Source organism: Homarus americanus, unplaced genomic scaffold (genome assembly GCF_018991925.1).
Source record: "Homarus americanus isolate GMGI-L3 unplaced genomic scaffold, GMGI_Hamer_2.0 scaffold5831, whole genome shotgun sequence".
Taxonomy (NCBI): domain Eukaryota; kingdom Metazoa; phylum Arthropoda; class Malacostraca; order Decapoda; family Nephropidae; genus Homarus; species Homarus americanus.
In genome coordinates, this window is record NW_024719604.1 from 1,885,242 (window position 1) to 1,911,293 (window position 26,052).

The 26,052-nt window shown below is 39.3% G+C and overlaps 2 protein-coding genes across 2 annotated transcripts; one reads left to right on the forward strand and one right to left on the reverse strand.

The window, feature by feature from the left end:
• Positions 1 to 7,973: 7,973 nt before the first annotated feature.
• Positions 7,974 to 10,066, reverse strand: LOC121860126 (elongation factor 1-beta-like). The gene is made up of 4 exons (XM_042357160.1): positions 9,890 to 10,066; positions 9,250 to 9,484; positions 8,845 to 9,034; positions 7,974 to 8,226 (listed from the first exon to the last, which is right to left on the reverse strand). The coding sequence occupies exons 1-4, from the start codon at positions 9,970 to 9,972 to the stop codon at positions 8,072 to 8,074; spliced, it is 663 nt and encodes a 220-aa protein (XP_042213094.1). The 5' UTR covers positions 9,973 to 10,066; the 3' UTR covers positions 7,974 to 8,071.
• A 746-nt stretch (positions 10,067 to 10,812) lies between these two features.
• On the forward strand, positions 10,813 to 25,189 carry LOC121860128 (NADH-ubiquinone oxidoreductase 75 kDa subunit, mitochondrial-like). The gene is made up of 15 exons (XM_042357161.1): positions 10,813 to 10,917; positions 13,471 to 13,633; positions 14,367 to 14,474; positions 15,171 to 15,329; positions 16,715 to 16,858; positions 18,175 to 18,312; positions 19,586 to 19,720; positions 19,831 to 20,020; positions 21,029 to 21,108; positions 21,553 to 21,771; positions 22,030 to 22,197; positions 22,725 to 22,934; positions 23,294 to 23,470; positions 23,566 to 23,700; positions 24,590 to 25,189. The coding sequence occupies exons 2-15, from the start codon at positions 13,478 to 13,480 to the stop codon at positions 24,743 to 24,745; spliced, it is 2,175 nt and encodes a 724-aa protein (XP_042213095.1). The 5' UTR covers positions 10,813 to 10,917; positions 13,471 to 13,477; the 3' UTR covers positions 24,746 to 25,189.
• Positions 25,190 to 26,052: the final 863 nt, after the last annotated feature.

A 26,052-nucleotide genomic window follows, 5' to 3' on the forward strand; every position in this document is an offset into this window, starting at 1 on the left:
ACACATCCAGCTGAGAACACTCATTAAATATCCCTCTTAATTATACACGTCTATGACCCTGACCTGTTGTGTGAAAGAAAAATTACTTAACGTGGAATTTTGCCTCGCGTACCCAACATTCCCCTCAGAGAACACTAACCTCCTCCTCCTCCTCCTGGTGGTGTTAACAGACTGGACCGTATCAGTGCTGCTTTATCGAACCAATACAAAGCCTGGGAAGAGATCCATCAAGTACTGCGGTCAAAATTTATCCACTAATACACGTGCGTCCGTCCCTCTTTACTAAATTAGATGAAGATAAGTGTCGCCAGATGACGTAGGTAGAACACTAAGGCAGGAAACCCTATAAAGCGTTAGTCTGGACCGTAACAAAATAAAGTTATGGCTTGGCAAAAAGTTCTCCGAGATGAGATGTCAACAGAGATGGTGTCGAAGTTCCCAGACGGCCCCGTAAATGACAACACACTCTGCGGGTTCTTATCGTAACTCATCATCCCTCTGTCGTTACGTCTTAAAGGGAGAGTTACCGTGATCTAAGGTAAACTTTGTAAGAGTAGAAGGATCGTGTTGAGATAATGATGATATCAGTATAAAGTTTGTTTACAGGAGGACGTTCTTTACTGCAGCTGTTGTTATTAAACTGTCAAGAGACTGATGAAGGATCTCTTGATGTTATCCTTCGCTGTTAAGATCCACAACACAGCCTAGTCATGGAACACTTCACCCAGACGAAAACATGAGCCTGGTTGGAGACTTTAGACAAGCATTAAGACGCTAAGTTTGCTGTCTAATTACCCGTGGAAAGACTCTAGTTATTCTCAAGATGGTTCCTCACCCATATTTGATGTTGGTTCTCTTCAAATATCAGTGACTCCTCGAGGGGAATGTCCGTCTGAATGATGTATATGTGAATGTAAAATTTCTTGCATTGACTCGTCTAAAAATGACTCAAGCATGACAAAAAAGATTAAAAACTCATTACGTAACGATGGGTAGAGTTGACTGCATTTAATAGGAACTAATTTACATACAGCATAAATGACGTATAAACTTGACGTAAAATATTATCCTTTATGTAAATTAAAGTAATTATACCTTGTTTGTTAAGTGCCGTGACTAGCTATTTTGTCTTACTGCTAAATTCTTGGAATGTCGTCACCCCTTGTGCCGAGATGTTGACAGTGTTGACAGATACGATAACTCATCTTTTTCTCTCCTTTGTCTATCTTGTGGAAAATATGAACAACAACACATAAAAAGACAAACACTGGGCAGATCCTCCTCCTACCCTACCCTACCCTACCCTACCCTACCTATCCTCACCCTACCCTACCCTACCCTACCTATCCTCACCATGCCCTCACAGTCAACACAATCCTCAAGTCGCGTTGGTCGTAAATATTTTGAGTAGCTCGGACCCCCTCCAATGACCCTAAGGAATTAAAAAGAATAAATAAATAAATAAAATAAATAGATAAATAAATAAACAAACAAATTCATAAACAAACACAAGCAAACAAATAAAATAAATGAATAAATAAATAAATAAATATTGCATACGGAGGAATCCAGTTAATCTTGGAGTAAATTCTTAAAAGCCTCATGCATCCAGTAAGTCTCCCTCACGGAAGTCACAATATATAAATGACGGTCAAAATAGCGTCATTGCAGTGAATACTCTAGTAGAAGATGCTTTATATCCTTAATTAGATGGAGAATAAAATATCATGGGAATCTACTCGTGTTATCTCAGAATATCCTTGCAATATGCCCTGTTAACAATCCGTGCAAGACTAAGTGACGGATATTTTGGTTATGTGTGACGACCAGGAGCTTATATCTCTCCCTTCCTCACCTTATTTTTTGGATATATGAGGTAAAGTTTCCCTCACCAAGTACCTAGGTGACCCTCATCACTCGCCTGGCTGTCATAACATAGTTTACCCAGGCGAGCTGTCCGTTTTCTGTGACGCACTAAGCATGGGATATGTTCTGTGCCTGAGGTTTTTTTAGTGAGGAGGACTGAAGTAAATTAAACTGCGTATTTAACTTATTTTTTTCTTGGTTTAGGACTTGTTTAGCGCTTTTCTTTCTAAATGAATGATATTTTTCATTTTCCGAAATAAATAAATAAATGAAAGGTAAATATGCTCTGATTGCAGTTTTCTAACCACCATTTCATTAATCCAACAGCCACATTTCTTTACAAGGACAGTTCTGCTACTCTGAAGGTCTTCCGTCCTGTTTGAACGTATATACGGCTGACGTCTCTCAGTTACAGCGGCCGTTCCGTTTTGTCGACGTTTGAAGCACTGGGTCTGGTGACTTGGGTCGTAAGCTTCAAAAAAATTTATATTATTTTTATTATATCCGCATTACATAAAATTATATTAAGGACGAGATGTAGATAAACAGTTTTAAAATTCTGTTGAGAGAGAGAGAGAGAGAGAGAGAGAGAGAGAGAGTCCCTCATATTAACATACTAGTGACAAGGGGTCGTTATTGCATTAATAAAATGGTTAACAAATATAATAACACATTAAATGAGCCGCCCTTTCCCCCTGATTAGGAAAGATTATGGCTCCCTCACATAGTTCGCTAATATATACGGGCAGGAACTGAACACCTCCAGGCTAGAACAGTAACACCAACAATGAACAAAATATCAACCAATGTTATAGATTTTCTGTTTCAGTGTTCTCGCCTTCTCTTGGCCTCATACATTTTTATCGTCAGTTCATGTTATTTACGCCGCCTGAAGTGTCTCTCCTCGGACGGGTGTTGTGAACGAGGCCATAAAGTGAACGCGGCTGCCTCACACAACCCCAGCACCACCCTGGCGCCATATGTATTTATATCCCTTCCCACTCGTTCATCCGGCCCGGGAAATTTACACCCTCTGAGCTTTGAAAGGCTTGTCGTGTTGCTCAAACTAAAAATACGGACTAAATATATTAAGATTCGCTCTAAACGCTCCACTCCAAGAGGGTGTGAGTGCTCTGCTGGGAGGCGGTGTTGGTGGCAGCGTCTGGCAACAGTATACTGCGGGTGCCTCCCTCTACACTCTCCTCCACTAAATACAACAATAACAACACTAGGGAGTTTATTTCTAAGATATATGTGAATATAAAGTGTACGTGTTATAAAAACACTTTCCAGGCTGCTTAACTTTTATCCTCTTCACCACTGATCGACTCGTTAGCCGCTTGGGCGATCGGTCACGTCTCTGTCACTCACTGTTGGCAAGTACTGGCCATGCACCGGCTCCTGAATGTACCTGAACCTGCTCCAGTGTTGGTCAAGTCTGGTCTTGAAAGAGCTCACACTCGGTGCCGTCACAACACTTTCTGGTAGATTGTTCCAAGAGTTCACAACTCTCACTCCGAAATAGTTTGCCCTCACAGTTTTCTGGACTTGCGGCTTCTTCAATCTTGAGCTGTGACCCCTTGTGGGGCGAGCGTCCGCCAGCTCCAAGTAAGGGCACTCGACTGAGTAGTGCCCCCTGAGATGCTTATACACCTCAATTAGGTCGCCCCTTGCCCGTCTGTAGTATAAGCTAGGCAAGTTCAGGCACTCCAATCTCTCAGGGTAGCTGAGGTGCCGAAATGCAGGCACCAGTCTGGTGGCCCTCCTTTGGACATTTTCAACCAAATGACAGTCCCTAGTATATCTCGGGGACCAGACGGGGTGACAGTACTCCAGATGGGGAAGCACTTCACTCTTGAAGATCGTTACGAGGGACGGACCGTCTAGATATCTGAACGACCTTCTTATAAGACCCAATAATTTATTTGCCTGATTTACCTTCTTCTCGCAATGGGCCGAGAACTTCAGCTCATTGTCAACATACACACCTAGGTCCTTCTCACATTCAGTCTCAAATAGTGCAGGGTGAAAGAGGCGATTGCAAGCCATAAGGGAACGAGTTCTCTAGGGACGAAAATAGATGAAGCTGGAGCCTTGCTGGTTCCCAAACTGGAGCAAGTTGGGAAAGAGATCCTTGCTAAGACTGAGGAAGTAGCCGATAGAATGGAGGTGGTTGCTAAGAGGAGTTATGCTGACATATTAGCAGGGCCACGGGAGGGGGCGGGGAGTAATGCAGGATCAGAACAGGTTCTACAGCAGCGAGGGACTCTGAAGAAGTGTGTCGAAGAAATGACAATTAATGGACCTACTGTTAGGGGAGAGGAGGAACAACGGGAACGTTTCCAGCGCAGGAACAATGTAATAGTGTTTGGAGTCCCCGAGAGCCAGGCGGAGGGAACCGAGAGTAAGGTAACACACGATAAGATGTAGTTTAAGAATAGATAGACAGTCACAGATAAAAAGTGCTTATCAGTCAAGATTTGTGGTAAAATTTACAACTACAGGGTGTACTGTACTGATGGGGATAAACTGGACACAAAACTTTGCGAGATACTTGTACATATATACAACAGATGAATTGTATTGTGGATAAGCTAAAGTCCTGCACTGTACATCAAATTATCTGGATTTTTTAAACTTAATGGGAAAATTCAGATTTTTTGTATACCCGAGTCATTGTTATTTATCCAGGTTCAGTATCGAAGAAATTTTGGCAAATGATAATTCAAAGAGTGTCTAGACACAAGCCCTTTCAAATTATCATTATTTTTTTTTAAATACAAGCACAACAGACTACTACTGTACCTGGACGCCAGAGAATAACACAGTGGGCCAGTCTATATATAGTCTCAACCTCACAACACCATCACAATTTTCCTTATTATTGTATTACACTTTGGTATACAGTACATTAACCACTCATTTGGGGGTTAGAAGTGTGTTTGTGAGTGGTACTGAGGGAAACATGCAATGCACAGTGGAACTTTGCATTCAGCACACATCCAAGTTGTAAGTTTCTTTTTCTGAGGTCGTTTTGTCGTAGCAGAACACACCCTGCAGCGACGCTGACCCTTGACTCTGTGTTTCCTTGTACTCCCTGGTACTTCTGGAGGTGGTATCGCCCCATCGCCCCTAACTTCATCCCTCTCTAAGATTTTCGAAACTATCTTGAACTCCCATTTTCTCCGTCACCTTGAACGCCTTTCTCTTTTGTCGGATCACCAGTATGGCTTTCGCCAGGCGAGATCTACTGGTGATCTGCTCTCCTATTTCACCCATCTTTGGTCATCCTCTCTTACGGATTATGGGGAAACCTTCGTCGTGGCCCTCGACACCTCCAAAGCATTTGACAGGGTATGGCACAAGTCTTTGCTATCTAAACTTCCCTCTTTTGGTTTTTCTCCCCCACTTTATTTTCAAATTTCTAGCTTCCTTGAGAAACGATCCATGGCAGTTCTTGTCGAGGGATCGATCTCTCGCTCTTTCTCTACCAATAGTGGTGGCCCACAGGGATCTGTTCTCACACCTACTCTCTTTCCTCTTTTTATCAATGATTTACTTCACACTACTGCTAATTCTATCCATTCTTACGCTGATGATTCTACTCTTCACTCTTCTTCACATTTTCCCCTTCCTCCTAACTCTCAAACTAGATATGTTTCCAGAACTGATATCATTACTTCTATCAATGCGGATCTGTGCAGCATCTCTGAATGGGGAGGTACAAACTTGATTAAATTGAATAGTACTAAAACTCAATATTTACCTATTACACTTTGTAAATTAGACGATCTCCCACCAATTACATTTCAGGACTCTATCATCCTACCAAATTCTGAAATAAATATGTTAGGCCTCACCGTTTCCTCCAATATGTCCTGGAAATCACACATCCTTAATATAGCTAAAGCTGCCTCCCGAAAGTTGAGAATGCTGTACAGATGCCGTAGCTACTTCACTCCTGAGCAGTTGCTCCAAGTATATAAGGGATTCATTCGTCCTAACTTGGAGTACTGCTCTCATATCTGGGTTGGCTCTTCTTCTGTCCAACTGTTAGATAGGGTGGAATCAAAGGCATTTCGTCTTATTAACTCTCCTCCTTTAGTTTATTACCTTTCTTCCCTTTCTCTTCGCCGCAATGTTGCTTCACTCTCTCTCTTTTACAGGTACTTTAACGGGCAATGTTCAGTGTATTTGGCATCCTGTGTACCGCCGGCAAGGCCGTGGGCTCGTGACACTCGTCTTGCCCGCGGTGCCCACCGTTTCTCTGTGGATGTCGGTCACACTAGAATAACCCGTTATAGTACCTCCTTCTTTCCTCACACAGCCAAGCTGTGGAATGCTCTGCCTTCTTCTGTGTTTCCATACTTATACAATGTCTCACTTTTAAAAGCTGGTTTTCCGGCATCTTCGTGGTGTAGAATAGCACAGTACATGGTATAACCTTTTTCTTTTCTATATTCAATTTCTTTCTGTTCTTATTTTTTCGTCTCCCAGGCCCCGTTGTGGGTCGTTTGACCTGTGGCCGAGTGGACTAATTCCCAAAACCTTAATTGTGATCATGCCATCCGTAAACGTTGACACAATTCCATGAAATAGAGTTAAAGCACCGCAGCCCAGCCAGCAGCCCGAGCCTCTCAACCAAGTGAATGGGGTCCAGTGCTGTCAATGTTTCCCCGAGCAGCAGCTGGAGCAATAAGTGTGGGATGCAAATTTTCCTAAAGCATTACCTGGAGCACCCGAGGAGTGTGTGATATACTTCCCAAGAGGATAAGATAAAGTAAAGTACACTAAAGTAAATTAATTTCGGTCCCCCATGTATACATGGGGTTCAAAATGCTCAGAATAGCGAGATCTAAATGTACCTGCAGTAGTTAATTCAGTAGAAATTAACCTTTTCTATAGAAATTTTAATAAAAGATTCACCTAATGGAACTTTAGTCAGTTTATGCAAGGTAAATTTTTCGTTGCAGATTATTAGCAAAAAATATAAGAATAAATGAATTTTAGGGTTATTAGGAACCCTTGCCTAGTTATATTGGGTTGGTTAGCTAAGGATATTGTTAAGTTAGGTAGATAAGGTTAGGTTAAGCTGGGATAAATTAAGTTCAGTGGGTTAGGTTAGAATAGGATATGTTAAATTTGATAGGTAAGGTTAGGTTTGATTAGGATAATTTAGGTTTGGTCACAATAAATTAATTTAAATGCAGTTAGGTTATATTAGATTATATTATAACATATCTTAACTAATTGCGAGTTCTTTTTTATGTTTCATAACTCGTATGGTATTTGGGTAACTGCACAATTTGTCAAGTACAATACAACAGCTATGATTTTATGCATAATTACTAAAAGCTCTGCAGGCAGGACACACCAGGAACTGTACTGTAGGTCTAGTTAAGGGAGGTGAGGTCCTACTTAATTTTGGGATCAGCTGGAAAAAGTTTCCGAGTCAATAAAAGGTTTGATAAAGTGACATGATTAATTTAAAAGATCGCCAAGTAATACATTGGTTAAAATAATATAATAGTTTATAATTGAATGGTGTACTGCAGATGAAGACCAGAGGTACTCATGTGGTGGGGTTGAGAATTTAATTAGAATGATGAGGCTTTATTTAGTGAAAGATAAGTCATATAGGTATCTTATGGCAGGTACAAATATATTCCATCAATAAAAGTGTATGTATTACAGCAAATGATCAGGTCTGCTTTTTATGAGGCATTTCTATGGTTTCTTGACAATTTCAGTATTTATTTTTTTTTGTAGGCCCTTTTTTTTTTATTTGATTTTGTCCTTTAGATGGGTACTATCTGTTTCTTTAACCAATAGCTTTCCTTTATCTGGAGGCATTATAGAAACATTTGTCCATCTACTTACCACCACCTGGCAGGGCTGGCCACCATTTTGTGAACTCATTCAGGTTCATCATATCAAGTGTACTGTATTTCTGATGTCTAGTTTTTCCCCATAAGTGACACAGTGTAGTTAGTTACCCAGCTAACATAAGGCATCACTCAATCTGCTCGACTGTATCACATACATGAAGGTGATGGGAAGAATGCTAATTCTAGAGGATAAATTTAAACTTAAGAAAACGCATTTAATTTTTAAGTTTGACACTTTATTAAAAATATTTTTTCGAGTTTTTTTTTATTTTCAACGTTATTACTGTAACAACTGGAAGCTCCTAGAGACAGAGAGCTTATACTTTGTTGAAGGCTGCAACGTCTACGGACTGGACAAAGTCCTCATAGTCTTGAATCTTCTCGGTAAGGTCATCGACCGAGACCTTTGCGTCCTCCACCGTGCACAGGATGCTCAGCTTCATAATACCATACGCCAGAGGATTAAGCTTACCTAGGAGGGAAAGAGAATACATCACACACTGTAAATGGTAACACTTCATACACAGAAGCATTTACTATAACAAATCCCCTTAGTAACAATAATTGTTTTAACTATTATTATTTACTATCACTTCATCCCCCATACACTACCACACTTCTAAAGCCAAGACAAATATTTTCCTATACTAATATCAGAAAGAGGATTCACTTCAAGTCTAAGTCATCAAACAAAACAGACTCCTAATGTGTCCCTAGAGATGGGTGGTCTGGTGTTAGTCATTTTAGTCATGAATTAACGGACCAAGTGATGGTCATGGTGAAGTGGGTATTTTATTTGACATCTGGATCCCACATATAAATTTTACTCATCTAATACCAATTCTAAGCTGATCCAACCCATGTAGTCTCAAACAGATGAGTCCTTGAACTTATTTTTCACATCTAACTATTTACAATGATTAAATGTTCAATGTAGTTTGGTCATTAGTTAATCAAGGAATTAGGTTTCATTATTTTACTACATATTTATAAACCAATTCAGGCCTGACATTAATTGGCATAAATACAATAATAAAAAAATATATATATATACTGTATATATAAATAAATAAAATTATACAATACTTACTAGCACCCCAAACTAGGCCGTCCATGGTGACGGTTCTAACTTTCTTTTCCAATTCCTTCATGTCTGTTTCATCATCCCAGGGCTTGACATCCAACAATATCTGGGACCTCGCAATTGGACCTGGTTTGGCTGCTTTCTTTGCTGCATAAGCCGCCAAGCGCTCCTCCCTTACACGGGCTGCCTCGGCACTCTGAAATAGTTAACGGGTCTCAGAGGACGTTCTCTCAAAATGACTGCCATTATAGCTGACTCAGTACATCAGATACTATCTAGCAAGGCACATTGTAAATAATTCACCCGTGAGTTTTAACATCATTATAAAGAGGCATTAAATAGTCAATAATTTTTCAGGTACTCGAGACAACTTATTTCCTGTAAAGACACATCTATAGGTACAATACTAACCTCCTCTTCATCATCATCTGAGCCAAACAGATCAACATCTTCATCATCATCATTATCGTCATCATTAGCTGGGGCAGGGGCATTAGTAAGAGGCTTTTTGACACCTGGGAACTTAGACTTCTCATTGCCAAAGGAAGTAATATGCTTATACCATCTCAAGGCATGTGCAAATTTTTCTGCAGGGGCTTTACCAATTCCTTCAAACACACTGACATCAGCCTGAGAGGGTGAGAAGCTGTAAAAGACCAAATACTTCATTTAGGTAACATACAATTATACAAATACTTAAGTAACATTTACCATTATGAACTTATAAATGCTAGACAGACCTGACTGATCGACCCCACCTTAATATTACTACAGTAGCTCATTTTTCCCAATACCAGCCTCTTATAACTCTTATGTTCTTATGACAGGTGCAGGAGTTGGACCTCTGCCAGACCTCCATTTCCCATTCCTAATTTTATATCAATTTATCCACATAGACATAAATAAAATAATATATACACACAGGATACATTATAACAGGTTTTTAGAATCATTATATAGTTAAAGGAATAATAGTTGCCTTAATATACCCTGACTAAACACATGGTCAGTAGCCTAACTTGAAACGTATTTTTCACCTTTATCAACGTACCCTTCGATGTAGCTCTTGTCCCCTAGATGGTCATTGAGGGCTTTAACACCAACATCACTCTTCAGGTTGCCGAAATTTGTCATTTTAATAGCTGTGTGTGTCTAAATACCAACACCCTGTGCACGGCCGTACCTCTCAGGCAACAGTTGGACGGCAAGAGACCAGATAACTGTTCGGATGAGATATATTGACTTTTATATTTAATAGTTTATTTTATATCTGTGAATACCCTAATATGCAAATTTGGTAGAATAATTATGTTTTAAGAAAGATTATTTAATATTATTGCTTATTTAGATGTAATTATTCAGTTATAGGAACATACACGTCGTTACAGTTGGAATCTAAAGCCGGAGTCATTTGGTAGTTCGAACATCGTTGCCTTGGGGAATGTCTGCATGGTTCCAAATGCCATTCAGATAGTGAATTAAAACAATATTATAACATGTTTGATATAATAAAGGAATTATTAAAAGCTTTTTTTTTTATGCTTTATTTTAATTCTAGACATTTATTAATTTAAGGAATAATATAATTGTGAATGTGTCCGTCAACTTCTCCCCCGGCTTGTTACCGGTTACATTTTTTAACTCATTTCACACATTAATTTTGTCTTATGTTTAGTCATATAAAACAAATGGAATTCTTGGTGGATTTAATAAAATAACGATGACCATCTTTACCCTAAGAAATGAAATAGGTCAGAGGTCACGTTCGTAGTTATTTTTCGACATTAACTACCATGTTTCGGCAGCATAATATAAAGAAATATAATGAAGTCTTTTATTATCGAATCATTAAGACCAATTAGAAGCTTATATTTTTAAATTAATTATAAAAGATATTATTTTCTTAATAAACTCCATATAGATCCATAAAGACAATAAAGAACTTCCATCTCATCTATACGCAATGATCCCTGGCCGCTGATTGGCTAAGAGCAGTTCTTTAGCTTTACGCAATGATCCCTGGCCGCTGATTGGCTTAGAGCAGTTCTCCATCTTGACTCTCAGCTGATTGTTGTTTTGGTAAGAGTCTCCACCAATACTTGTCTATTATCATGACTTATGGCTCATATTTATTAAACTCTCTTTATGTTTCACTTAAATTATATCACAGGTGTTATGATGGTGTATATATAAGGTAGACCGTGGTGGATAAAGGGTGTTATGGCCACCCGGTGTGTGTAATGGTCACTGGCCCTTGAGTATGATGATTTAACCCTTGAGTATGATGATTTAACCCTTGAGTATGATGACTTAACCCTCGAGTATGATGACTTAACCCTCGAGTATGATGACTTAACCCTTGAGTATGGTGACTTAACCCTTGAGTATGGTGACTTAACCCTTGAGTATGATGACTTAACCCTTGAGTATGATGACTTAACCCTTGAGTATGATGACTTAACCCTTATTTACATTATTGAATGGTGAATTAATTTATAGAGGTGTTTCTGTTTATTAGGAGGTTAGGTCTTGTATTTGCATATAAGACATTGCTAAGGGAAGAATCTTGTTTTTATCAGGAAATACAGGAAGTAGATGTTGGTAGTATTAAAGAGACAGTGTAGGAAGAAGGATACAGTATGTGGTGGAATAAAGTACTCTACTATATTGATAAGTGGTGTGGGTAGTACTAGAGACGGCTAACACCACAACTTGTTTAGTTTGGTGATTTTTTTTACCACATGTTCTTATCATTATAGTATTTTAATGGAGGTAACAACTTGTTATTTTAATTTTAAGTATTTTTTTGTCTATCTACGATCATAAGTCACCTGTAGTGGGCAGGGCATGAAGGAGAGGGAATTTGTGGGGTAAAACTTACTTGACACTAAAATGATGTCTGTACGTTTTTTGTACGTGAAGAAAATTATTTACCGTAAATACTTCTCTGAAAAATCTGCCGAGTCAGCTCGTGTTGTCATCGCTCTGTTTGTGTACAACGGACCCACCCGATCCGAGTTTACTCTCATGTCCACAAAAAATTTAAAATTACACCATGACGCTTCAACGAAGTTGCTTTCATTGATACCAGCTATCAAAATAAGTACAGTATTCTCTGTTTAACATGGCTGGGGTTATAGGCTAAAATTTGTAAAAACTTTAGGAGTAATACTAAAAATTTACAGAAAAAGAAAAATGAGATATTGTTCCGTACTTTGATGCAGATTAGCAGTGCCCAGCAGTCTGGACGTGCCCAGACTAGGGGCCAGAAAAGTGATTCTTTAGGTCCTTTTGCCCAGCGGACAAGTTAATGTTTTGAGAGTAAAATACCAACAGGAATTTGTCAGGTGTTGCGTGACCCAACCTCCCTGTAGTACGACCAGGCTGTGAGCGTGTGTGTTTGACCTGATGCCATATTGTGACATCACTGCTAAGCTGATCCCTCTTATTGGTCTATTCTCACACTGATCTGACCTGTAAATCAGTATAAAAGTTCCCACTGAGTGTTGTGTGAGACAGAGTTGTGCTACTAATTGAAATGAAAACATGAATAAGAATCAAGTAAAATTAACCGAGTAATGATGAAAGGCATTTAGACGGTCAAAAGTAATGAGTGAGGTGATGCACAATAAATTTGGTTGTTTTGAAATCTTAAAAAATCTTTATTTAACTTTTCCCATAAAAACTTGGCTAAAAAATTTCCTGTACAAGTAAAAAAAAAAAATATCCAGCCAAGTAAATTTCATAGATCAGTTCTGGGATAAGTAAATGTTCGACATAATCTGTACAGTACAGTACAGTACAGTACAGTATAGTATAGTATAGTATCTTTATTGATTGATTCATTTTGTGTGAGGGACTGAACATTTTTGTGCCAAGAACTGGAGAGAAATCTTTTCACAAAACTCAGAAACTTGGGGCGGCTCACAGTACACCATCTCTTATTTTATTGCACAAACAATATAGAAAAGAAACCTGAAATAAGGTCAAAAAACATTTTGTCTCATTATAGTTGTAAGCAGTATTATAAATGATGTAGCTACAGTGGACTAAAATACATACATATACTAAAAGATAGATACATATACATTAAACATTATAAAGAGAGAAGAGGTTAAATGTTAATGTGTTGACTTGACTTGATTGTAACAAATGGTAAATGTGAAGGAAATGAGACCACCCAGTTGTACTGATCTGACCATCATAGCTACACTACACTTTTATTTTTGGGGTACAAGTCTTTTACACTCACTGGCAGGTATGAAGAACCCATGTTTTTCCCTCACCCTCCTGCCAGTGTTTGCAAGTATCCACAGTAACCAGTCTGTTTTCATTCACTAGAGAGATGAATGGCTCTCTGTTCATCAATTTGTTTACAGTACGATAAGAGAACTTTTTGGATTTATTTCAGTAATGTATATTTGTGTGAGATTGTTGGGCTTATTGCTGGTCCAAGAAATTGTATTGTTTTAGTAATTTTTGCTGGATCAGTGTGCTGTTACTAATGGCTGTCAGTTTAAAGTACAATATTAATATTATACTATGTAAGTAGTATGACTTCATTAACTTGGACAAGTATACTGAAGAGTTTCCTGCTTCAGTACTGCTAAACTTTGTGTCTTTCAATAACAGAAGCACAATGCTGCGTATAGGAGCATCACGCCTGCTCCAGCATGGGGGCAGGCATGCTGCTGTGGTCAGTGCAGCACGTACCCAGTCGTCAGCACCGGACAAAATAGAGGTTTTCATTGATGACATGCCTGTTATGGTGCCACCAGGAACCACTGTGTTGCAGGTAAGTTCTGGTACAGGATGGTATAAACTGTACCTCCTGTATAGTTATGTTGGTATAAAAGGGTAGATAAACCTGTACTAACAGATTACATCTTTGTTCAGTTATGAGAATTTAAGTTCCATATACTTACAGGAGGTCCCCGACTTACGACCGAGGTTAAACTTGAAATTTACAATATTTTATTTACTTGATGACTTATTTTTTGCTTTCATTTACTGTATTTTGTCATTCTGTTTCTTCTTTAGTCTTAAATTAAATGATTTTAGATATATAAAAGGACTTAGGCTATGATATAGTGGGATTTTAAACATTGTTCTGACGGACGCACAAATCCGTCTTACGAACGTCCTCAGGAACGGAACACGTTCATACCAGTGGCTTGTCCAGGACATTTTGGATGGGGTGGCCAAGGTGGGGCACAGACCCAAAGGCTGAGGAATAATACACACACACTGAACAAGCTTTGTGTCTTTTATAGAGTTCCATGTACTGTACCTGTAGTTAATAACCATTTTGCTTCATACAGTATTGAAGTTTATTATTATTTTTTAACTGGAAGATGGTGATTTATTAAGCACCTTGGGAGATAATATGGTAGACCTGTTAGCTGTATTATCTAGTCTACCCTCTGTCTGTATTCAAGCTTTATGTAGGGATAACTCCTAGTTCAGCTTATGTATTAATTGATGAGTGCTATTGTACCAGTATACTGACCACACAATGATTTTTCCAGGCTGCTGCACAAGCTGGGGTGGAAATCCCAAGATTCTGTTACCATGAGAGACTGTCTGTGGCCGGCAACTGTCGCATGTGTCTCGTTGAGGTGGAGAAGTCTGTCAAGGTCAGTATTTTGTTATGTTACATATCTTAATTTATGTTTCTTGTGTGTAATTTATTCCTCTTTGGCTCATGCTAAGTCAAGAAGATTCATGTAGTTGCCCCGAGGTTCAGACTCGTGAACCTGAAGCATTTATGGACAGAATAATACTTCAGTGTCTACTGCTTCAGGTTATGTGAGTCTGAATCTCGGGGCTGGTGGTTCATGAAAGGAGAGAGTACTTTTGTGGGTAACTGTACAGGTTATATACAGCATGTCTAGTATCTGTCCTGAAGGTACAAAACATTAATACAGGGATTAACCCACCCTGGCAGTAGTACCTCCCTGTTTGTTACCTGCCTTCTACCTTGTACCTAATGACTTATTTTTCAATCTCATTTACTGTATTTTGTCATTCTATTTCTTCTTTACTCTTAAATTAGGTGAGTTTAGTTGTATATGAGGACTTAGGCTATGTTATAGTGAGATTTTAAACATTGTTCTGTGAGTACGATATGCACATTGGGTAGGTGTTTCGACTTGAGGACATTTTCGACCCAAGAACGTCCATAGTATCTGAACTCGTACTTAACCCCGGGATTGCTTGTGTAGACTGTATAAGGAAGAGTTGGTTCTTCATTAAAGCTGTTGAAAGTCTAGATGATGACACTTCTCACTCAAGCTCTACTCTCTCACCTGTATAAATTACTGTACTTTCAGCCTGTAGCAGCTTGTGCCATGCCAGTGATGAAGGGCTGGCGCATCAAGACCGACAGCGAGATGACACGCAAGGCTCGCGAGGGTGTCATGGAGTTCTTGCTTATCAACCATCCACTAGACTGCCCCATCTGTGATCAGGGAGGAGAGTGTGACTTGCAGGTAAGGTGATGAATGATGTACAGTGGTCCCTCGGTTAACGAATTACCTTCAATAAGAATCTTCAATTCGTTTAACGAAAAAAATTCAATTAATGAAATTCTTACAAAAATCACGCTTTGTTTTGAACATCAGCTGATAAGCTGAGGAGGTACTCAACCAATTCAGTAATCTCTACTATGTTTACATTCGTTTCCAATGGAGTAAATATAAAGAAAATTGTGCTCTTTAATATTTGTGCATTTTTTATACAGTACAGTATTAAAATTATTGGTCATTCTAAAATTTAGCCATCCAAGCTGTCTACATAAAGTTTTTCAACTATTATTTTTGGCTCGATATATGTAACTTTATTCATTTATTGAAACTCACTTACATGCACACACTGTCCTAAGGGCAAAGCTGAACTGTACATGTAATCAGAATAATGTACAAAATGAGTACTAAAATTTTTGTCTAGTGCAAACTATGGCATGTTTACATTCAAATTAATCACTATCTTATAAGAATTCCAGCTATGTAAATTATATTCTCTCCGGGCATATCTATGGAATTTTATGAGCAAAAAGAAAAACTATTAAATACTCCCCCTTTTCCCTCCCTCCCTCCCTCCCTCCCTCCCCCTGCACCTGCCTCAGACAAAGGTTTGGGGGTTTTCACTAGGCTTACAGTTTTAATCATATATAATATCTCAGACTAAAGTTAGGAGAATATAATTTGCATTGCTAGATTCCTTGCAAGACAGCGAATAATTTGAATATAAACGTCATTTTTTTTGCACAAGATATAAAATTAATCGCCTGTATCACATTACAGTAATGATTTGAGAGCAAGAGTGTATATGTACGTATATATATATAGTGATTTAAGGGCGATTTAGGGGAATTTTAGGAGTGTTTCTGACTTTATGCATTTTTGGCTTTACTTTGTATATACTTTTCTGTGAGCTGGAATCAATTACCCAATATCCCATTGAAACAATGATTTTGGTTAACGAACGACCCTCTGGAACAAATTGAGTTCGTTAACCGAGGGACCACTGTATTTGTCCAGAATTTCCCCATTGTTGAGAGAAAGTTGGACTGACTTTGTTGCAATACATTATCTCAACATTACTGTAGATGTGAGACATACTGTACTGTATACAAGAATGACTAGTTTAGTTTATTCTTTGCTTTTGTGAATTTGGGGAACTTTTGCCAAATGATGACATTTACAGACGTTATTGTTAATTTTCAAGGGTAAACTTGTGGTTGTAATATTCATGTGATGTGAGTGTCTGTTAAGGCACAACCAGAGTTTCTATTGAATGTTCCTTTCCCATTGCACTATTACATAGGGTCACATGTGTTACCCCAAGTTATGATATTAAATTTCTTTATCTTCAGGATCAGTCGATGGCCTTTGGTTCTGATCGGTCTCGCTTTTTGGAGAACAAGCGTGCTGTTGAGGACAAGAACATTGGTCCCCTTGTTAAGACAATCATGACGAGGTGTATCCATTGTACACGATGTGTTCGCTTTGCAACAGAGGTAAACGTTGTTTTTTATTTTACCAAAGTTGTGTAATATATCTCCAAGTGTAAAATAAAAATTATTCTAATAGAAACTTAGTAAAGAGAAATGTAGTATTATTTGAGTTTAACGAGTGACCTGGTGAGATTGTGTCATGAAGCAGCTGTAGGGAGAACCCACCAGATACCCATAGTCTAGGTTAGGTTAGGTTTTTGATAGGACACAATTCCTGCAAATAATGTTTATGCTGTAAACCAGAGGCTGGATCTCTCGGCAGTAACGGAAAACAGATCAGAAATTTTCAGTACAGCTTAATGGCGTTGTGAAGCCTTAAATGATAAAACACATTTGCCTCTCCATTCAGATTGTTAGTTGCAGCCATTGTATCAGAGGATCGACATGTCCTGCTGTTATAGCAGACAAGTGTTAAGAATTTGTACCAACAGTCCCTGTAACCATTTGAACCACCACTAAACCAAGCATCGTACTAGACCGTGTGGTACATGGCTCACACTAACTCGGGACAGTTGTACAGTAATCAAACAGCCGGTGTTGATCTAAGTCTTGTAAGATGTGAATTTTAATTGGTTGATGTGGTCCTGAGCTCCTTGTCAGAGATGCTATATTTTACCTGTACTTGGCTTATAATGTTTGAATTTCTGTTATATTACACTATTATGTTTACTGTTGTATTGTTCCTCTTTTATTTCTTATTTCTCTGTGATTATTTACAATATATACATCATTTACAATACTTGTGACTAATGGGATAAATTACTGATATGAGTATTTTTTTTTTTTTTTAGGTAACAATTTTTGGATCGTGAATGTTGAGTCACTTACACACTAAAAAACACATTATTATTATCTCTATATAGTACAGCAGTTACTCCCACATACCACCGTAATCAGCACCTCAATACATTAGTGGGAGCATTCCACCATTACACACAGCATCATTACTCAAGCACAGACCAGGTTAGGTTCCCTGGTGCCCTGCTTGGTGTTTTAGGATATTCACCACCATATCACATCTCAGGTTCCACACCTTGTTAGCCACTGGTTTAAAGAGGGAGTAGCTGTTTTATGCTGTTTTAGCTTTATTCTGCTTAGGACATTTACACTGAACCAGAACACGTGACCCCTTGGACCCGATAGATTATGCGTTGGGTCTGGGGAATCAAGCAGGTCACTGGACTTTTTCCTTTGGCTATTACATGTGATTTCCAGATTCAATCCTTCATATTATTTGTTGCTTTAGTTTTTATTTTTTTTATATATATCTTAAAATGGTGAAAGTTTCTCCTGTTACATTTAATTGATCCTCTGACCAGATTGCCGGCGTGGAAGACCTCGGTACGACCGGACGAGGGACTAATATGGAGATTGGGACTTACGTGGAGAAAATGCTGTTGTCCGAGTTGTCCGGCAATGTGATCGACCTCTGCCCTGTTGGAGCTCTCACCTCCAAGGTATGTGTGGTGGTGTAGGGATTCTATTTCTCATCTGTGCTTCCTTCCCTTCCTTTCCCTTCCCTTCCCTTCCCTTCCCTTCCCTTCCCTTCCCTTCCCTTCCCTTCCCTTCCTTTTCAAAGTTGTAAGCTCTATATGTTCCCTGTATCCCCAGATAGTGTAATGCAAATTCTTCAAGTCACAAATGCCAGATAAACTAAATCTCGTTCTTTGTACATTTTAACGTGTACATCTTTAAATAGACCTTTACAGTTAGTTTGGCAGGTCAGGAGAATACTCATAGCCACTTGTGTACAGGGTCCCCTCTCTACTTAATAAAATCATCTGGTGTTAGACAAATATAATAGTCAAAGTAGTGTCCTCATAGTGAAGGGGTTAAGCAGTTGATTTTATGCATGTTTGATGACTTTACAGCATTTAGCTACATCCCTTTTGATAATTCACTAACTTACACTTCTCTCCCTATTTTTCTTTCACCATTTTTGCTCGCTTGTCTGTAAAAAAATAGCGGCTAAACTAACATTGCAACGTTACGCAACTTTGTCGTAGTTTTGCCTCCTAGTCCTTACTTCACTTTATACTCCTGATGAACACAATGGACAGCATTTGGAAGTTTCTCATTTATTACATATATTTCAGCACTTCCAACTTAGCGTTTGTATCTGTTTTGTCATATTATTTCTAATTCCATGAATGCCACAAAAAATATTCTTCCAGTTCTTCATATGCTTTCCGATCATATTCTTCAGTGTGAGAACTTTATCCAACTTTATCCATTTATCCTCTTAACCAACCTTACTCTTAACTAATAATTAATCAGTGGCTAAGTCTTCCCCAGTCCCCTTCCCCATGGACAAATCATAGAACACAGATGGACTTGAAACTTCCATAGATGCCTGGCTGCTGTCTCTGCAGATACTTTCCACCAGTGATGGCTGCTGTTTAAGGGTTAATACAGGTTAATACACTTTCCATGGAATACTGGACTCAGAAAACATTCCTGTATGCTTTCATTTATTCATATCACCTTTCCTTTCTTACAGGGGAACTAACTAAACATTGTCTGTCATTCCTGTGTCACCCATCACTCCATCACACATAGCCTCAATGTTTTGTCGTCCACTCTAACACTCATCCAACGTCTTTACCATTTCAAAGGTTCAGTCCATTTACTCCTGATGCTTTACCATTATTGAGCTTATACACTCACCTCTATCTTTCTTATTTCCTTTTCCTCTTATAGACACTGTTTAATCCAGCCTCAATATTTCAGCCCTATGCATTTACTGCGCGTCCCTGGGAAATTCGCCGCACTGACTCGGTGGACGTGATGGATGCTGTTGGCTCTAACATTGTTGTCAACCATCGCACAGGAGAAGTACTAAGAATCTTGCCCCAAGTGAATGAGGTAAGTTAATCATAATCTGTTGATGTAAGCTGAATAATAATGAATGTTTAAAAAAAAAAATTCTCAATGGTTTGAGATTTTAAGAATGTTTGAATTGTGTTTGTAAACAGGACATCAATGAGGAATGGCTGTCTGACAAGTCCCGCTTTGCCTATGATGGTTTGAAGCGGCAGCGCCTTGTGTATCCCATGGTGAAGGACTCTGACGGTGAGCTGCGTCCCTGTGAATGGGAGGACGCCCTTATTGTGGCGGCCAAGGCACTGAAAGCAGCAGATGGTTCTGTTGCTGCTATTGCTGGAGGTAAGATAACTGATCTTCTCATCATAATTGTTGAAAAATATATGTTACCATCCATACCTATTGTAATGTCTAGTTGAAGTAGTACATACAGTTAACCCTGGTCATCCTTTGAAGCTTTACACTGGCAGAAGTAAGGTGGTCGTCATTTTCCCATTGATAAAGTTTATTACTGACGGATTCATGTACTGCACCACCATTCCTCAACCCAGTCCTGGCTGAGTCAAGTGTGAGAAGAGCATTGTCCAGTGAATCCTTACCACACACGACCGGTTCTCTTCAGGCATATAACACACAACGGGACCTTTACGAGACCAGTTAGTCATTACTATAATAGAGCTGTACACTCACTCCAGTCTCACTATATAATCAATGTCATATTATAAACCTTCAGATTGTCTTCTCAGGATTTGTTTTTTCTCCGTTCTATTCCCTTTCCTTTGTTTATTGTATGTTTGCTGTCTTTGTTTATTTTACTTTCTCTGTACGTGGCTGCTGAAGAAAACCCTAATCCTCTTTTACCCAATGTTGTTTTACTGCACATGACAGACAGCTGGTTCATTGTGTAGTCGTCAGAGAAGTGTAAAATTATACCACTCATGTGTAAAATTATACCACTCATGTGTAAAATTATTCACTCAAATGTTTGTAGTGTTTCAGAAATATAAACAATGTAATTATTTTATTTATTTATTTTTTTATTTTTTTATTTTTTTTTTTGTGAAGCATTGAAAATACTGTTGACATCTGTTGAGAGGAAGAGGAGTTTGTTGTTATTGGAAGTTTTGGGGAGGGAAGGGAGTGATTACTGAACTACATGGTGGGAGGAGAGGTCACAGTGGGTCATTTATCGATCACACTGAGTACAGATAGTTTTTGAGTGACTGTATTTCAGACTTTTGTATTTGACCTTTTTGAAAATTATTTGTATTAAGGTTTTTTCCATAGCATCTGTGTGTTGTACTGGGATACCACTTACGGTTATTTATTTATTTATTCTCTTATCATTAGGCCTGGCTGATGCTGAAGCTCTCGTTGCACTGAAAGACTTAGTCAATGGTCTTGGTGGTGAGTCTACCTGCACTGAGGAGGTAAGGAAGGCATCAATCTGGTCTAGAGGCTCAGGTACAGTCTGGGGAAAAGTCATGTCAGTCCGCCACCCTGTCCACGAACCCAGAAACTCATGAACCTGTGAATTCGAGACACGACACAGTACGCCGTTTATGGGAGCCAATGATGAGTAATGTCCCGGGTTGAGTGGTTCATGGACTGGGTGAAGGACTGCCAGAACCCTTTTCCCTGACAGTACATATGTTTAATTGAGCCAATATTTTTCTTATATTATTTAAGATATTTTTTTTTTTAATGTATTTCAGAAAGCTCTATTATTAATATGCCATTGATTTTATAACTCAATATAGTCGTCACATTTAAAGATCATAATCTCAGACCCCAAGAAAAGAAAAATGGACTGTGACATTCTACCCACTTAATTATTTCCACAGACTAATGTAAGATACTGTTTCTTTATGTAGGTCTTCCCGGACGCTGGGACTGGCACCGACCTCCGCTCCTCATATTTACTAAATACGAAAATTGTCGGCGTCGAGGAAGCCGACATGATCGTTTTTGTCGGCGCTAACCCCCGATTCGAAGCTCCGCTGTTCAACACCAGAGTTCGTAAGGCGTGGACGTATAACGAACTTCATGCCGCCATGATTGGACCAGACGTGAATTTGACGTATGATTGTGAGGTAAAGAAATAGATAATACAGTTTTTCTTGAGGGTGCAGTGTGGTGTAGAGAGAAGAGTGTCTGTGTTTGGAAGGCTTACATGATAGGTCTCAGTGGAATTATGGTTGGTATTAGTACATTGATATTCTGGGTAATTTATAAATGTTACCTGATAATTTAGAATAGTTATCATTTTAGATTATGGTTAACATTAGCATAACAATGTATTATAATGTGTAGTAAAATTACTGGGGATGCTAATTATATATTTGTTTCAGCACTTAGGAGACGACGCTTCCATTATTGGGAAACTGTTAGACGGCTCGCACCCATTCTCACAGCGCCTCACTGCTGCCAAGCGGCCAATGATCGTAGTTGGAACTTCCCTTCTGGCTCGCCCGGATGGTGATGTTCTATATGCTCAGCTTCTGCAACTGTCGCAAAAAGTAAGCAGCATTTGTATCTCTGCTTCTGTTGTCATGTCATCTTAAGAGACAGATTCGCTCTACTAATTCACCCTGTATTATGTGAGCTGCCTGGCTGTCGGGTCATTGTGCGAACTGAAAGTTGGGGATAACCTCAGCTGTGACGTCATGATATTTCATGAGGTTAAGCACACTCAAACGGGTCACCTCGCTAGTTGACAGACCTCGTAGGGGAAGGCGGGGTCATGCAGCACGTGACAAATTCCTGTTTGGGTGTTTTCCTCTTAAATTATCAACTTTTCTGCCGAGCACATGGCCATGAAAAGCTACTTGTTTGGGCACGGCTGTGCTGCCAGGCACTGCTAATCTGAGCGGTCTGCCTTATTTTTATAACCTACTTTCACTATTTTAGGTAAGTGCTGAAAAATATACTGTACTGTTTAATCATCAAAATTCATTACAGTACAGTAATTATTATTGTACTGCAGCATAGAATGACATTGTATTTTCAGTTATTATTTTATCCATTCCTGTTGTGATTGTTGCAGTTGCGCAGTAGTTGTGAAGGTGGATCAGAGTGGCGAGTGTTTAACATTCTTCATCGAGTAGCCTCACAAGTGGCTGCCCTCGACCTTGGCTACACTCCGGGCGTGGCTGACATACGCAACAATCCTCCCAAGGTGCTGTACCTCATGGGTGCCGACGAAGGAGCTATTACTCGTGAAGACCTTCCCAAAGATACACTTGTTATCTATCAGGTTAGTTCCCTCTTGAACACTGTTATGAGGTGTTTACATGCAGTGTGTTAGAAAAGTCCCTCTGCATCTCTAGTTATTTACCTTTTTCTACTTACAGTAATTATTGGAAATGGTCGCAGTAAGTGTTGGAAGCTGATGCCATTCCCAATATTTACTGTAAGTATAACAAGGTAATATAACAAGGATGAACATTGTGTAGTAGAGTATAAATGTTTCTCTGTGCATCATTGGTGGCCATCTTGACCACGTGAGAGCTAAGAGTTCACTTCCTTCACAGAAAAAGGTTTGTCAGCATGTGGAACAATTATGTTTATCAATCATACATATCTCAGGGGATGACTGTACTATGACTCCTGTAGGGACACCATGGAGACCAGGGAGCAGAGATGGCAGATGTGGTCCTCCCCGGTGCTGCCTACACCGAGAAGACTGCTACTTACGTCAACATGGAGGGACGAGCCCAGCAGACACAGGCTGCCCTGGTCCCCCCGGGCATGGCTCGTGAAGACTGGAAGATCATCCGGGCACTCTCAGAGGTGGGGTATTGAGTTTCATGGTGTCCTGATTGGTTTAAATTTTAATCCCTCTGGAAGGTTCACTAAACTTTTACTTCACTCTCTTTACTTTCCAGATTGTGGACACGAGACTTCCCTATGATAAACTAAATGACATTCGTAATCGCCTGGCTGAAGTGTCGCCCAATCTTACACGCTATGGGGACGTAGAAGAAGCGAACTACTTTGCACAGGCCACAGCTCTTGCCGAGGTGAGAATATGTCGTCATCGGGAGAACATACGATTTTGGTTGAGCTCATTAAGGTTTATGTTTACAAACTATACAAAAATATAATGTAGGTTTATCAGGAAGGGTGTAGATTATTTTAGTGCTTGATGCCTGGCTGTGGTGACTCGAGTATCATCTGAGCAGACTATTGCCTGAACATCCATGTATCCCAGGACTCCCAGCATTGTTGACTTACACTAATTCTAAAGTTAGTCGACCTTGCTATCACAATCATATCTCCTTAATAACACATAAATATGGGAGGCAAGAGATACTTCTTTGGGCCAGTAGTCTTCACCATCACACTATCAGGTTCACCTCTCGTCCCATGTGTACAGTTGCCTGCACTTACACCTGGTACAGTGGCTGGTGCATTTTGTGAGATGTGGCAACTCTGTGGAATGCTTACCTAGTCTGGCTGCTATTGTGAGTTTCTTTAGAGGCCATTCCTGGAGTTTTAATATGATGTAAACAAACACAGAGTTGCCACAGAACACACCGGGTATAAGTGCGGGCGACTGTTCCTGCTTTGTTCCAGCCCTGTTAGCTGCTGCCTGTGGACTATGGCTTGGTGATAATTCTCTATGTGCTTCCCTGCTTATGATTTTGGACATACAGTACATGTACACTCACCCCAAAAAGTATCTTCACAGAGGGTGATCGATGAGTTCCACAATGAACACCGTGACTCCTGTTGTCTCGGTCGGGTTGTCAGAATCCTTCGTCCGTTGTGTCATAATGTCTGGCACAAAAACATAAAGATACTTTTTGGAGCGAGTGTATTTTAGTGACATGTAGTGTAAATAATAATTCATTGTTTGTGAACTGTTTTTTGTAAATTTTAATATCTTTTTTTGTTTCCTTCCATCAGATGGTAAGTGGGAAGAAGGGAGCAGCACCTATTGATGTCCCTCAAAAGAAGCTTGAAGACTTCTACATGACCAACTCCATTACCCGAGCTTCTCCCACAATGGCCAAGTGTATTGCAGCAGTTAAGAAAGAAGCAGCCAATAAATACATTGAATAACGGTTCTGTTCGTGTAGATTATAGTGGGTGAGCTCTGCAATAGGTTATATATTGCTTGGAGGCTTGTATAAATAAGGTTTATTTCAACTCAAGCAGAATCAATGAAAACACTTCCAGTAAACTACAGTAGTTGCCAGATCATATAGATTCATATTTATGTTTTGCCTGAGACAGAACTAGCAGTTTAGAAACAATATGATGTGTTTTGTTATAAGTTAAAATACCTTTCAATTTTTCTGAATTGCTAGCTGTGTCTCGGCTGCTGTCATCCTTTTTGTAGATGATCTGAAAATATTATCACTTAAAATTGTTGTAGCTACAAGAATTGCCATTAGGAACCTTGTTATCCCAGCACCACATTGACCTGCAGCTTCTCTGGGAGATATTGTACAGATGTCTATATTTTATTTGTATAGTTTATCCTAAAATAGGAATTTATAAATAGTGTGTGATTTCAGTATCCTCCTTTTGTTTGTAACCGAGGGATGACAAGCGTGCCAGTACTCAACTCTTAATGCCAATCATGACAGTAATAAATAAACATAAACCTGCTTTAATAAACCACATACACACCACATGAGTGAATGTCACAAGAAACTGTGAGTGATCAAAAGAAAGGAACCCGACATACTGTACTTGGGTTCAGAGCTGGTAGCCTGAACGTAGGTAAAGTATATTAAATGGAAGAAGAGTGAAATTGTGGATACATTGAGCCATACAAAGTGCTATGTCTGCTGTGTGCAAGAAACAAGTTGGAAAGATGATTAAACCATAAATGTCAGGATTGCCTGGAGATGATATGCTTCTCTTGTCCCTCAATATGGAGATCATCTATATCTTGGGGATTTTTCTGCTCCATGTTTTCTTAAGCTTGGCATCTGATTTCTGCTCGAGTATTTTATTGTCACGTGTCAACTTTTCCATATACTTTTGGTCCCTCCCTCCAGTGGTGTGTCTTGCTGAAAGACCCCTGGCTGCAGTAGTGATGCTTTAACACCCTAGAAAAATAAGTGGAATATGATGAGATCAGAGAGTGATGGTGAGATTGATAAGCCGAGTAAATCCAGGAGTGATAGTACATAGAGACCAGGAGGAAAGTGAGGTATCTCCAAACATGTGTACCAGGTAGGAGTGCATTACCAACATGTGCCCGAGATGTTTGTGGTGCAGAAGATGGGAGTCATGGCGATGAGAAAACTAGAAACATTCCGTGGCAGTGAGAGGGTCAAAATAATGGCTGTCCTACTGAGTGCGGGTAACAAGCTGGACGAAGGACCCAGCAGGAACATGTACAGAGCGATAAAGGA

Bases quoted from the DNA above. Each gene is read 5' to 3' on its own strand.
- LOC121860128 (XM_042357161.1), top strand. From the start codon at position 13,478: ATGCTGCGTATAGGAGCATCACGCCTGCTCCAGCATGGGGGCAGGCAT. The intron at 21,772-22,029 runs GTAAAGAAATAG...TATTTGTTTCAG, and splicing joins ATTTGACGTATGATTGTGAG to CACTTAGGAGACGACGCTTC. The intron at 22,198-22,724 runs GTAAGCAGCATT...TGATTGTTGCAG, and splicing joins TTCTGCAACTGTCGCAAAAA to TTGCGCAGTAGTTGTGAAGG.
- LOC121860126 (XM_042357160.1), bottom strand. From the start codon at position 9,972: ATGACAAATTTCGGCAACCTGAAGAGTGATGTTGGTGTTAAAGCCCTC. The intron at 9,485-9,889 runs GTACGTTGATAA...GGTCTTTTACAG, and splicing joins GACAAGAGCTACATCGAAGG to CTTCTCACCCTCTCAGGCTG. The intron at 9,035-9,249 runs GTTAGTATTGTA...TAACTATTTCAG, and splicing joins CAGATGATGATGAAGAGGAG to AGTGCCGAGGCAGCCCGTGT.